Here is a 14,828-nt window from a genome sequence, read left to right on the forward strand (position 1 = left end):
GATGAAAGCAGAGAGAGAGAGACCATGGAGAGAATTATGAAGCCAGTGGCAGGATGCAGCTCTTTGCGGAGTGAAGCGATGCAATCTGAACGAAATTTTAGAAGGGCGATCCGGGTAGCAGAGTGCAGATTAGAGTCAAGTGGGGAGAGATTGGAAGTTAGGCCATCATAGAAGAGGTTGGGTCTAGTTGAAAAGTGCCAAGAGATCAAACCAGGGTGATGGCAATAAAGGGAAGATCAATAAATATTATGAAGAAAACCTGGCAGAATGCAGAGATGCACTGAATGTGAAAGGAGAAACGCAAAGAGGAGTCAAAGATGACCTTGGGGTTGTGAGCTTTTGGGTCAAGGAGGATGGTGTCTTTGACTTTTGAGGAAGTTATAGAGTAGGAAGAAGAAGTTTAGGAGAGAGGAAGAGAAGCAGTGTAGCCTAGTGGATAAAGCACAGTTGTGGGAGACAGAAGGACCTGGGTTTTAATCGCAGCTCCGCCACTTGCCTGCCGTATGTCCTTGGGCAAATCGCTTCACTTCTCTGTGCCTCAGTTACCTTATCTGTAATATGGGGATTAAGATTGTGAGCCCCACATGGGACCTGGACTGTGTCCAAACTGATTCTCTTGAGCTTAATGTTCCGGCAAGGTAACCATGTGGAAGCACCTGAAGGCAGGAGGAAATGCAAGTTTGTAAAGATGATGGGAAGCCAGAGCTGGCAAGGGAGTTTTGGGAATCACTCTCCCAAGCGCTTAGTACAGTGCTCTGCACACAGTCCATGTCCCACGGGATTACAGTCTTAATCCCGATTTTACAGGTAAAATATCTGAGGCACAGCGAAGTTAAGTGACTTGCTCAAGGTCACACAGCGGACTAGTGGTGGAGCCAGGATAAAAACCCAGGACCCAGGCCCATGTCATTCCACTAGGCCATGCTACTTCATTTATTTCCCCTTGCCTTCAGGACAGATCTAAATGGATGTCCATCGGTCACTTTCAACATATCTGAAACTGAACTCCCCATTTTCCCTCCCAAATCCTCCCTTAATTTTCCTTTGATTCTCATCCCATCCCAGCCTTTACATACATATCCTTATCCTCTCCCATTCCCATTAGCAGTTCATTTTCATGTCTGCCTCTCCCTCTGGATTGTGGTCTCCTTGTGGGCAGGGAACATGCCTACCACTTCTACTGAACTGTTCTTCCTGAAGCACTTAGTACAGTACATGGAACACAATAAGCACTCAATAGTTACCAGTTGATTGATGGATTGATTTCCCGTCACAGTCAACACCACCATCTTCCCATCTCTACACCTGCAAACTTGGCGTTGTCTTTGATTCATCTCACCCTTTCAGACTTTCACCAAATTATGTTGGTTTCCCCCACAAAGCATTCCCAGGTGGCTCTGCTTCCTCTCCAAGCAAGCAAGCCTCACACTGTGTCCAGGCCTGTGTCATATCCTGGAGTCATAACCATATCCTGTTAGAGAAGCAGCGTGGCTCAGTGTAAAGAGACCAGGCTTTGGAGTCAGAGGCCATGGGTTAAAATCCAGGCTCCTCTAATTGTCAGCTGTGTGACTTTGGGCAAGTCACTTAACTTCTCTGGGCCTCAGTGACCTCATCTGTAAAATGGGGATGAAGACTGGGAGCCCCACATGGGACAACCTGATCACCTTGTTACTGCCCCAGCGCTCAGAACAGTGCTTTGCACACACTTAATAAATGCCATCATTATTATTATTATTATATCCCTGCAAAAATACTGCACCAACCTCCTCGCTGACCTCCCTGCCTCCAACCTCTACCTCTACAATCCATACTTCACCCTGCTGCCCAGATCTTTTGACTAAGACATCATTCTGTACATATCTTCTGGATATATCTCTGCTGTCTGGAACATTTTCCCACACATTTCACTCCTTAAAACCCTCCTGGTTACACATTTCCCTCTAAATCAAGCAGAGATTCCTGTCCGTCAGCTTTAAGGTCTCCCACCAGCTCTTTCTTCACAGCATTACTAGGACACTCTGCTTCTGCTCCAATCAAACCAAACGAGCCTCACTTTAGTCCAGGCACTCTTCATATCCCTGCCAGAATACTGCACCAGCCTCCTCACTGACCTCCCTGCCTCCAGCCTCTACCCTCTCCAGGCAATACTTCATCTGCCCGGATCCTTCATCTAAGACATCGTTCTGCAGATATCTTCTGGTTCTTCAAAAACCTCAAATGAGTTCTCTCTGCTTCAAGCAGAAACTCCAGATCACTAGCTTTAAATGTCCTCGATTCACTCTTTCTCTCCCACTTTTCCAGTTTTTCTGCACCTTCCTAACCCCAGCAGTTAATGCTTTTCCCAGAATTTCACTGACACCAAGGACACAGTACATACTGAAAAAAGTAACTTGACACAGTTATCTCATTAATTTCCCCCTCTAGACTGTGAATTCCCCCTCTAAACTGTAAGCTCATGGTGGGCAGGGAATGTATCTGTTTATTGTTATATTGTGCTCTTCCAAGCTCTCAGTACAGTGCTCTGCACACAATAAGTGCTCTTAAGTATGATTGACTGATTGATTAATCAATCAATCAGATTTATTGAGTGCTTATTGTGGAGGAGCAACATGGTGTAGTGACAAGAGCATGGGCTTGGGGGTCAGATGGCCATGGGTTCTAATCCTGGCTCTACCACTTGGCTGCTGTGTGACCTTGGGCCAGTCACTTCACTTCTCTTGGCCTCAGTTCCCTCATCTGTAAAATGGGGATTGAGACTGTGAGCTCCACATGGGACGGAGACTGTGTTCAACTCTGCTTGTATCCCAGCACTTAGTAGAGTGCCTGGCACATAGTAACTGCTTAACAAATACCATCATTATTATTATTATTTATTATTATTATTATTACCAAGGGCTCGGGTGAGTACAACACAACAGAGTTGGTAGAAATGTTCCCTACCCATAAGGACAGGATTTTTGGTGTGGTATTTGTTAATCGGTGAGGGAATTACAAGCTAATTAGGTTGGACACAGTCCCAGTCCTGCATGGAGCTCACCATTTGGCATGAATAAATGTAAAAATGAAATTCGGCAGCAGTTTTCATTTTAGTGATCTCTTCGTTCCATGCTGTTCCAGGGAAATGGCAAGCAAGAAGAAAGAAGTCCAATTACAGGTAATTTGTTTGAATCAAAAATAATTCCTTACTTTGTGTCTTAGTATTTTGGCAAAAGCAATTATCTTTTTCTTTTTAATTGCAGACAGTGATTAACAATCAAAACTTATGGAATGAAATGTTGCTGAATAAAGGTCTAACAGGTACCAGAATTGAATCCACAGATAACAGCATTATCTGGAGTACTTCTATTTTTCCAAAGATCGATCATTTTACTGTCTCCCTTAGATGAGGTCAGGATTGAAGGTGGGAGCAATTGTTTTCAAGTGGTGAGAAACAGCATGGCTTAGTAGAAAGAGCCCAGGCCTGGGAGTCAGAACACCCAGGTTCTAATCCCGGCCCTGCCACTTGTCTGCTGCGTGACCTTGTTCAAGTCACTTAACTTCTCTTATGGTCCAGTTCCCTCATCTGTAAAATGGGGATTTAGACTGTGAGCCCTATGTGGGACCTGGTGATTTTTTTATCTACCTCAGCACTTAGTACAGTATTTGGCACATACTAAACACTTAACAAAGACCACAATTATTACAAGGGGAAGCATTTCTGCTGGGCTGAGATGGGAATGATGTATCAGAACAATTGACTCAGGGGTTCTAACTGCCTAACTCTTTGTTCCTTGGGCCCCCACCACTCAGAGGCCAGAAAATCAATCAATCAATCAATCAATCAATCAATTGTATTTATTGAGTGCTTACTGTGAGCAGAGACTGTACTAAGAACTTGGGAAAGTACAATATAACAGAGTCAATAGACGTGTTCCCTGCTCACAGTGAGCAGACCGCCCATTAGAGATTAGATTCTCAAAATGATCCACGATTCGTGAAAAGCCGCCATACCCATCTGAGAGATGTCGTGTAAAACTGACTTTATTCTTTGTATGTTTTGCACTGACCAGTCCAGGCCTCTCTTCCTAAAAAGTTCCTCCAAGCCATTGACCGTGACTCTTGTATTTCAGTGATTGATGTTTATCAAGCCTGGTGTGGGCCCTGCAAAGCTGTTCAAACTTTATTCCGGAAACTGAAAAACGAATTGGCTGAGGACGAGCTTTTGCATTTTGCTGTAGTGAGTATTCAAGTCCTATTTCTATTTATTGGCTGGTGTCGGTTTTCACCCTCTGCTTTTCGAGGAATTGACCGAGGGCAAGGTAAAAGCATAACAGGTGGATCAAAGGAATCATTGCAAACCTTCACTGCAGAAATGAGATAGGGAATGCTATTTTCAGAACCTAGCCCTCGTGCTCCATTAAAAAGAGCAGTACAGTGCTCTGCACACAGTAAGCACTCAGTGAATTCAACTGATGCCTGTCTACTTGATGTTTTGAGGTCTGTCTCCCCGCTTCTAGACTGTGAGCCAGATGTAGCAGGGATTGTCTCTCTTTGTGGCTGAATTGTACTTTCCATGTGCTTAGTACAGTGCTCTGCACACAGTAAGCACTCAATAAATAAGATTGAATGAATGAATAATTATGATGATGATGATTTTAGTAACTGTGGTGTTAAATACCTACAATGTGCAAAGCATGGGGGTAGATACAATTAAAATCACACCAGACACAGTATCTGTCCCACATGGGACATGGCAGAGAAGCAGCATGGCTCAGTGGAAAGAGCACGGGCTTTGGAGTCAGAGGTCATGGGTTCAAATCCCTGCTCTGCCAACTGTCAGCTGTGTGACTTTGGGCAAGTCACTTAACTTCTCTGGGCCTCAGTTACCTCATCTGTAAAATGGGGATTAAGACTGTGAGCCCTCCGTGGGACAACCTGCTCACCTTATAACCTCCCCAGTGCTTAGAGCAGTGCTTGGCACATAGTAAGCGCTTAGCAAATACCAACATTATTATTATTATTATGGGGCTTAGGATGGTGCTAGGTACAGAGTAAGCCCTTAACAAATGCCAAAATAATAATAACAACAGCAGTAATGATGATAACTCTGATCATCTTAATGGTATCTGTTAAGTGCTTTCTGTGTGCCAGGTACTGTACTAAGTGCCGAGGTAGATAGAAGCTAATCAGGTTGGACACTGTCCTTGTCCCACATGGGGTTCACAGTCTTAATCCTCATTTCACAGATGGGGTCATTAAGGCACAGAGCAGTGAAGTGACTTGCCCAAGGTCACACAGCAGATGAGTGGCAGAGCCAGGATTAGAACTCAGGTCTTTCTGACTCCCAGGCCTGTTCTCTATCCACTTGGTCATACTGCTTCGGTCCTGCAGGCCCACCATAGCTAAAATCCACCCTTTCCTTTCCATCCAAACTGCTACCACATTAATACAACCACTCATTCTATCCTGCCTGGATCACTGCATTAGCCTCCAGTCTCTCTGCACTCCAGTCCATACTTCACTCCGTTGCCCAGATCATTTTTCCACATAAAACTCCAGTAGTTGCCCATCCACCTCCACATCAAGCAAAAACTCCTCACTATTGGCTTTAAAGCAGTCCATCACCTTGCCCCCTCCTACCTCACCTCGCTTCTCTCCTTCTACATCCCAACCTGCACACTTCACTCCTCTGGTGCTCACCTTCTCACTGGGCCTCCATCTCGTCTGTCTCACCACTGACCCCTGTCCCACATCCTATCTCTGACCTGGAATACCCTCCCTCCTCAAATCCTAAGGACAGTTGCTCTCCCCTCCTCGAAGCCTTATTGAAGGCCCATCTCCTCCAAGAGGCCTTACCAGACTAAGCTTCACCTTTCCTCATCTGCCACTCCCTTCTTAATCCCGACTTACTCCCTTTCCTCTTCCCCGTCCCAGCCCCACAGCACATATGTACAGATCTATAATTCAATTTATTTATTTTCATGTCTGTCTCTCCCAGTGTAGACTGTAAGCTCGTTGTGGTCAGGGAATGTGTTTGTTTATTGTTGTACTTTACTCTTCCAGGCACTTAGTACAGTGCTCTGTACAAAGTAAGTGCTCAATAAATACAATTGAGTGAATGAATAAATGCTTCATATCCACTCCAGCCATTAGCCCTGAGTTTTGCTCAGATCAAGTGCTTAATAAAAGCATAGCTAACTGAAGTTAAATAATAATATTTGTGGTATTTATTAAGTACTTTGTGCCAAATACTAGACTACTCGGATAGATACAATGAAAATCAGGCCAGACACAGTCCCCATCCTACATAGAGTGAGAAGCTGTGTGGCTTAGTGGAAAGAGCTGGGCTTGGGAGTCAGAGGTTGTGGATTCTAATCCCGGCTCTGCCACTTGTCAGATGTGTGACTTTGGGCAAATCACTTAACTTCTCTGTGCCTCAGTTACCTCATCTGTAAAATGGGGATTGACTGTGAGCCCCAAGTGGGACAACCTGATTACCTTGTATCTACCCCTGCACTTAGAATAGTGCTTGGCACATAGTAAGCACTTAGCAAATACCTTCATTATTATTATTATTAAAGAGTGCACAGTTCAAGAAAGAGGGAGAACAGTTATTCATTCAGTCATATTCATTGAGCACTTACTGGGTGCAGCAGAGTGCCATACTGAGCACTTGGGAGAGTACAATGCAACAACAAACAGACACATTCCCTGCCCACAACGAGATTACAGTCTGAGGGGTGGGGGTGGGGGTGGGATTGAATCCTCATTTTACTTTAGAGGAAACTGAGGCACAGAGAAGCTAAGAGACTTGCCCAAGGTCACCCAACAGGCAAGAGACAGAGCTGGGATTATAACCCAGGAGTCCTGACTCCCAGACCCATGATTTTTCTATTAGACTATGCTGCCATCGTAGAATATGGAACTCATTTCCACTGTGAATTGATATAGTGCTGTGTCTTGTGATGATTCCAGGGATGGAGGCTCATGAGAATGTTCACAGAAATGATGCAGTGAGAAAATTTGGAGATGGATGTTGAATGAGGAGTTTGAGTTGCATTATAATAATGATGGCATTTGTTAAGCGCTTATTATGTGCAAAGCACTGTTGTAAGCACTGGGGAGGTTACAAGGTGATCAGGTTGTCCCACGTAGGGCTCACAGTCTTAATCCCCATTTTACAGATGAGGTAACTGAGGTGCAGAGAAGTTAAGTGACTTGCCCAAAGTCACACAGCTGACAAGTGGAGGAGCCAGGATTTGAATCCATGACCTCTGATTCCCAAGCCCAGGCTCTTTCCACTGAGCCACGCTGCTGCCTCCTTAATAATAATAACAATAATAATAATAATAATAATAATAATAATAATAATGATAATAATAATAAGTGCAATGGGGTAGGTACAAGATAATCAGTTCCCACATGGAGCTCACAGCCTAAGTAAGAGAGATAACAGGTTTGAATCCCCATTTTGCAGATGAGGAAACTGAGGCGCAGAGAAGTAAAGTGACTTGCCCAAGATCACACAGCAGGTAAGTGGCAGAATTAAATTAGAACCCAGGTCCTCTGACTTCCAGGCTCATGGTCTTTCCACCAGGCCATGCTGCTTCTCTATGAAGAGAAACTCTGGAATTATTGGAATTGATAGGGTGCAGTGTTATGTGAATAATCGAGGGCTAGAGTCTCACGAGAGAATTAACAGAAATAATATAGCAAGAAAGTGATACAGGAGTCTTAATTTGCAATAGTGACTCTCCTTGTGTCGCAGAAACGGTAATACACTGCTCCTAGGGTACCCCTGGGGAAGTAGGGTAACCCTTAATCAATCAGTGTTGGCCTTCAGGAAGCATTTACTGTGTACTAAGCACCAGAGTAGATACGGAATAGTCAGATGGAAGGCAACCTGCTGTACTTGGTATACCCAATCTAAGAGAGAGAGAGAGAACAGATATTGAATCCCCGTTTTAAAGATGAGGGAATTGAGGCCCAGAGAAGCCAAATGACTTGCCCAGGGAAACACAGCAGGTCAGCTGCTTGGTGTAGCAACCTGGTCTCCTGCCTCCTAGAAATGGACCTTTCCATTCATTCAATCATATTTATTGAGCACTTACTGTGTGCAGAGCACTGTACTAAGCACTTGGAAAGTTCTTTCCAGTATCTCACACTGCCTCCCTATGTAGTACGCACCTTCCCTCCCGTAACCTTTAAAACTCTGTATTCGTGTCACCCCCAGCAGAAGCAGGATGGTTTACAGTCAGAATGGCAGCCTTCTTGACTTCCACCTTGTCTAGAGCATATAGAGTTTGCAGATGGAAATGATCATGAAGCTGAATCTTTTATAATATTGCTGGGTGAGAGACAGGTTTCACCCAGCGGTTTAGAAGACACTGTCATCTTATAAACCTTATAAACCAAATACACTAAGCAGTGTGGTCTAGTGGATAGAGCCCAGGCCAGGGAGTCAGAAGGGCCCATGTTCTAATCCTAGCTCTGCCACTTGTCTGCTGTGTGATCCTGGGCATGTCACTTAACTTCTCTGGGCCTCTGTTACCTCATCTGTAAAATGGGGATTAAGAGTGTAAGCCCCATATGGGACAGGGACTGTGTCCAACTTGGTTTGATTGTAACCACCCCAGCACTTAGAATAGTGCCTGACACATAGTAAGTGCTTAACAAATACTAACAAAATAGAAATCTACTTCCAGGAAAGTGCAGAATTTTAAGGACTGTTATGATCCTATTAGAATAGAGGAGTCTAATTTGTTAAGTTGCCTTGTGGAAGCAGTGAGGCTTAGGGGAAATAACACAGGCCTAAGAGTTAGAGGACCTACGTTCTAATCCCGGCTCTGCTACTTGTCAGTTGTGTGACCTTGGGTGAGTCACTTCACTTCGCTGTGCCTCAGTTACCTCATCTGCAAAATGGGGGGTTCAATAGTTGTTCTTTCTCCTACTTAGAATGTGAGCCCCAGGTGGGATCTGATTAGTTTGTATCTACTTCAGCACTTAGTTTAGTGCAGTATAGTACTGCAATCAATATTATCGTATCTTAGTACTGAAAATCACACAGTAATCATCAGGTTGACTTTGACTTGCACAAAAATGAATAGATCGAGCTCCTTAATTTCTCACCTTAATCAAATGATGGGTTTGTTTGCATTTATTTTAGGCCGAAGCTGACAACATTTTGACTTTGCAGCCATTCAGAGACAAATGCGAACCCGTTTTTCTGTTTTGTGTTGTAAGTATCACTTTCACAACTCCCTGTTGTGCTCCCCAGTTCAATTTTCCAGTAGAAGGAAAATAGAGAGAGCTTGGGGAACCCCCAGAATTGATTGGCATTTGGTCATTGTTCAGCATTGACTACATCTACTATGTTAGCATAATGGCAATTTGGTATTTGAAGCTCTTGCTTTTCATGACGGTAGTTCCCAAAATGCTTTTCCAGTAAGACTTTTGTATGTGTGTGAGCATACCCTTGATCTCTCTCCCTCTCTCCAGTCTTGTCTCTCTTCCTGCCTTCAAGACATCGTTGCTTGTATGTCCTCCCATCACCTCAAACTTAACATGTCCAAGACAGAGCTCCTGAGATTCCCACCCAAACCCTGTCCTCCCCCTGACTTTCCCATTACTGTCTCACAAGTCTGGAACCTTGGTGTTATCCTTGACTCTTTCATTCATCCCACATATTCAATCCATTGCTAAATCCTGTCATTCCCACCTTCACAACATCGCTAAAATCTGCCCTTTCCTCTCCATCCAAACTGCTACCGTGTTGATACAATCACTCATCCTATCCCGCCTGGATTACTACATCATCCTCCTTGCTGACCTCCCGGTCTCCTGTCTCTCCCCACTCCAGTCCATACTTCACTCTGCTGCCCGGATCATTTTCCTATAAAAATGCTCAGGACATATCACCCCACTCCTCAAAAATCTCCAGTGGTTGCCCAACCACCTCCGCATCAAACAGAAACTCCTCACCATTGGCTTTAAAGCAGTCCATCACCTTGCCCCCTCCGACATCACCTCACTTCTCTCCTTCTACGTCACCTCGCTTCTCTCCTTCTACAACCCAGCCAGCACACTTCACTCCTCTAACGTTAACTTTCTCACTGGACCTTGATCTCACCTGTCTCACCTCCAACCGCTGACCCACATCCTACTTCTGGCCTGGAATGCCCTCCCTCCTCATATCTGCCAGACAATGGATCTCCTCTGCTTCAGAGCCTTATTGAAGGCATATCTCCTCCAAGAGATCTTCCTTGACTAAGCCCCCACTTTTCTTCATCTCCCACTCCCTTCTGAGCCACCCTGACCTCCTCCCTCTGCTCTTCCCCCCTCCCAGCCCCACAGCATTTATGTCCTTATCTGTCATTTATTTATTTGTATTGATGTGTGATATCTGTCATTTATTTATTTGTACCGATGTGTGTCTCCTCCTCTCTAGACTAAGCTTGTTGTGGTCAGGAAATGTGTCTGCTTATTGTTATATTGTACTCTCCCAAGTGCTTAATACAGTGCTCGCCACACAGTAAGCATTCAATAAATATAATTAAATGAATGAATGAGTGTGTGTGTGTATAGCTATATTTGTTAAACATTTACTGAGTACTAAGCATCTGTATATGGTAAGTGTGCAATAAATACGATTGAATGAAGGAATGAATGAATGAATAAGACAGTCAGGTCCAACACAATCCCTGTTCCACATGTAGCCTGCCATCTGAAGAGAACAGGCATCGAATTCCCCTTATACAGATGAGGAAACTGAGGCACAGGGAGGCTAGTGACTTGCCCAAGGTCACACAGCAGACAGGTGGCAGAGTCAGGATTAGGACCAGGTCCTCTGACTCCCAGGCCAGGCCTCTTTCCACTAGGCCATGCTGCTTCTCGAGGAGGTGAACCAGAGGAAAACTTTTCTTCCTAATGTAGATGATGACTCTTCCTGGCTCAAAATCAACTCTGCAGTGTAGGTGATTGGCAGTGTCAGTAGCAGACCAGCTCATGAACCCCTAACTAACCAGCTTAATGTGGCTAGCCATTTTCAGCTCAGTAATGATTTGGGATTTGTTTGGGGCTGGGTTCCCCAATATTTAGATTTTGACCACACCACCACAGAGTTTTGAATTCATATCACCACAGCACTATCTGGCAGTTGCGAATGCTACTCAGTGCTCCATTTCTCTGAATTTGGTCACAGTTAGATCCTCGGGGCAGGAAGGGAGATTTTCCTTCATTACCTAACATTCAAAATCACATGTGGCAAAATCATCCAGAGTCTATCAGTCAGCCAATCTAGAGTTTCAACTGAGCACTTACTCTGTGCAGAGCACTGTACTAAGCACTTTGGAGTGGACTAGAAGTTCCTTATTCATTCATTCAACAACTCTGCTATGGTGTACTCTGCCAAGCGCTTAGTACAGGTCTCTGCACACAGGTAAGCACTCAATAAATACCATTGATGGATTAATGTGGAGAGTTCAATAGAGTTAGTAGATAGGATCACACAACAGACGAGTGGCGGAGCCGGGATTAGAATCCAGGTCCTTCTGAATTCCGGGCCTGAGGTCTATCCACTAGTCCATGCTGCTTTGAGACAAAATAAAGAAGCATCAACACTGAGGAGAATCTGCTTTTGGATGGTGACATATTTATGCATCTTGAGTGTATGAGTCTTAAATTCACCAAATTTTGGCTTTTAAAATCAAATGTATTTATTGAGCACTTACTCTGTGCAGAGCACTGTACTAAGTGCTTGGAAAGTACAATTCGCCGACTAATAGAGACAATCCCTACCTAATGGGCTCACAGTCTTGGGCCCCTTCTTAGCCTGAGACTGAATCTAATTCTCAACTATGTATTTTTGCCCAGTGCTTAGAACAGTACTCTTCACAAAATAAATCAATTATATTTACTGAGGGCTTACTGTGTGCAGAGCATGGTTCTAAGTACAATAGAACAGAGATGGTAGACATGTTCCCTGCCTATAGTGAGCTTACAGTCAGTAAGTGCTTAGATACTATTAATACTACTTTTGAGTTAAATGTACAAAATTAAGCAACTAATCCCCAAACTATTGTTTAAAGGGCAACTTTTCCTTTCAGAATGGCAAGATTATATCCATGGTCAGAGGAGCTAATGCGCCACTTATAAATAAAACAATAATTGAAATAATAGAAGATGAAAGAAAAATAGAAGCTGGGATAATGGTTCGCCCTGAGGTAAATTAGGACAGAGAATTATTTTTTTTCAAACCAAGACCAGGTTGGAGGGTGTTCCTCCTTTAACATTGATCGGATAGTTCCCTAGCAGTGTGGTCTAGTGGAAAGGGCCCAGGCCCAGAAATCAGAGGATCTGGGTTCTAATCACAGCTCTTCCACTTGTCTCTGTATGACCTTGGGCCGGTCATTTCACTTCCCTGTGCCTCAGTTCTCTCATCGGCAAAATGGTGATTCAATGCCCGTGCTTCCTTAAAATGTGATGTAATTTAAAATATTATTTAAAATGTGATCCCCTTGTGGGACCTGATTAGCTTGTATAATAATTATGGTATTTGTTAAGCCCTTACTATGTGCCAGCCACTGTACTAACCACTGGGGTGGATACCAGCAAATTGGGATGGCCAACAGTTCCTGTCCCATTTGGGGCTCACAGTCTCAATCCCCATTTTACAGATGAGGTAACTGAGATCCAGTGAGATGAAGTGACTTGCCTAAGAGAAGTGTGGCTTAAGGGAAAGACCAATGCATTGGGAGTCAGAGGACATGAGTTCTAATCCAGGCTCTGCCACTTGTCTGCTGTGTGAGCCTGGGCAAGCCACTTAAATTCTCTGTGCCTCAGTTCCCTCATCTGTAAAATGGGAATTAAAACTGTGAGCGTCACATGGGACAACCTGATTACCTGATATCTACCCCAGCACTTGCTTGGCACATAGTAAACAATCAATCAATCAATCAATCAATCGTATTTATTGAGCGCTTACTATGTGCACAGCACTGTACTAAGCGCTTGGGAAGTACAAATTGGCATCACATAGAGACAGTCCCTACCCAACAGTGGGCTCACAGTCTAAAAGGGGGAGACAGAGAACAGAACCAAACATACCAACAAAATAAAATAAGTAGGATAGAAATGTACAAGTAAAATAAATAAATAAATAAATAAATAAATAGAGTAATAAATATGTACAACCATATATACATATATACAGGTGCTGTGGGGAAGGGAAGGAGGTAAGACGGGGGGATGGAGAGGGGGACGAGGGGGAGAGGAAAGAAGGGGCTCAGTCTGGGAAGGCCTCCTGGAGGAGGTGAGCTCTCAGCAGGGCCTTGAAGGGAGGAAGAGAGCTAGCTTGGCGGATGGGCAGAGGGAGGGCATTCCAGGCCCGGGGGATGACGTGGGCCGGGGGTCGAGGGCGGGACAGGCGAGAGCGAGGTACAGTGAGGAGATTAGTGGTGGAGGAGCGGAGGGTGTGGGCTGGGCAGTAGAAGGAGAGAAGGGAGGTGAGGTAGGAGGGGGCGAGGTGATGGAGAGCCTTGAAGCCCAGGGTGAGGAGTTTCTTAAGAAACTCTTAAGAAATACCATTATTATCATTATTATTATTAAGATCACACAGCAGACAAGTGGCAGAGCTGGGATTAGAAACTATGAACTTCTGTCTCACAGGCCCATGCTCTATCCATTACACCATGCTGCTTCTCGTATTTCTTAAATGCTTACAATATGCTAGGTACTTTATTCATTCAATCATATTAATTCATTCAATCATATTTATTGAGCGCTTACTGTGTGCAGAGCACTGTACTAAGCGCTCGGGAAGTACAAGTTGGCAACATTATAGAGACGGGCCCTACCCAACAATGGGCTCACAGTCTAGAAGGGGGAGACAGGCAACAAAAACAAAACATGTGGACAGGTGTCAAGTCAGAACAAATAGAATTAAAGCTAAATACACATCATTAATAAAATAAATAGAATAGTAAATATGTACAAGTAAAATAAATAGAGTAATAAATCTGCACAAACATATATACAGGTGCTGTGGGGAGGGGAAGGAGGTAAGGCAGGGGGATGGGGAGGAGGAGAGCACTTTACCAAGTGCTAGGTACTTTACAATGTGCTGGGGCGGACACTAGCAAATTGGTTTGGACACAGTCCCTGACCCACGTGGGGGGTCACGGTTTTAATCCTCATATTTCAAATGAGGTACCTGAGGTACAGAGAAGTGAAGTGAAATGACTTGTCCAAGGTCACACAGCAGACAAGTGGCAGAGTGATATTAGAACTCAGATCCTCTGACTCGTGTCTACTCCAGCACTCAGAATAGTGCTTGGGACATAGTTGGCGCTTACCAAATACCACAGTTATTATCATCATTATTATTGTCCCATGTAAATGGCTGGTTTCCTTCACCCTCCTTCATTCTCAGGCTTTGAACAGGGACAGATCTGTCAGATTTGCTTAGGAACTACTATCTTCTGGCAGGACCCCGGCTAAATACCTGTTGGGGATGCCAACCCTGTGAGGCTAAGTGGAAGAAGGCTGTTGCATGAGCCTTGAAAGTTCATACAGACAATCTCTGTGGAATGGAGAATGATAAATAGGCTCTGTGACTTTCCCAAACAAAGGCAAACTGAGAGACAAAGGAAGAGTGGCCAGAGGGAAGATAAGCAGGGTTTGGCTTCCCAATTGTTGCTGAAAGAATTGAAAGCAGAAGATAAAGGGCCATGACCTCATCTTGGGTCTTTGGGAACGCCTTTTGGCCAACCTCTCTTAAACTCATTTCAAATATTCATTATATTGTCTGAAAAAGAGCCTTTTGCATGAGTTAGGAATGTAACATCGGGGAA

The 14,828-nt window shown here is 44.2% G+C and overlaps 1 protein-coding gene across 7 annotated transcripts in view; it reads left to right on the forward strand.

Moving 5' to 3' along the window:
• The window catches only part of NME8 (NME/NM23 family member 8), a 40,514-nt gene that overhangs the window by 2,864 nt on the left and 22,822 nt on the right, over positions 1-14,828 (forward strand). For 4 of the 7 annotated variants that reach the window (XM_038772476.1, XM_038772485.1, XM_038772535.1 and 1 more), the window contains exons 2-6: positions 3,118-3,154; positions 3,240-3,297; positions 4,110-4,216; positions 9,146-9,217; positions 12,066-12,200. In XM_038772476.1, coding sequence (XP_038628404.1) covers positions 3,122-3,154; positions 3,240-3,297; positions 4,110-4,216; positions 9,146-9,217; positions 12,066-12,200 — 405 coding nt within the window. In that variant the 5' untranslated portion in view covers positions 3,118-3,121. The remainder of the gene's footprint in view (positions 1-3,117; positions 3,155-3,239; positions 3,298-4,109; positions 4,217-9,145; positions 9,218-12,065; positions 12,201-14,828) is intronic. The other 3 variants (XM_038772505.1, XM_038772526.1, XM_038772495.1) reach the window with 2 other exon arrangements.

Source organism: Tachyglossus aculeatus, chromosome 2 (genome assembly GCF_015852505.1).
Source record: "Tachyglossus aculeatus isolate mTacAcu1 chromosome 2, mTacAcu1.pri, whole genome shotgun sequence".
Classification (NCBI taxonomy): domain Eukaryota; kingdom Metazoa; phylum Chordata; class Mammalia; order Monotremata; family Tachyglossidae; genus Tachyglossus; species Tachyglossus aculeatus.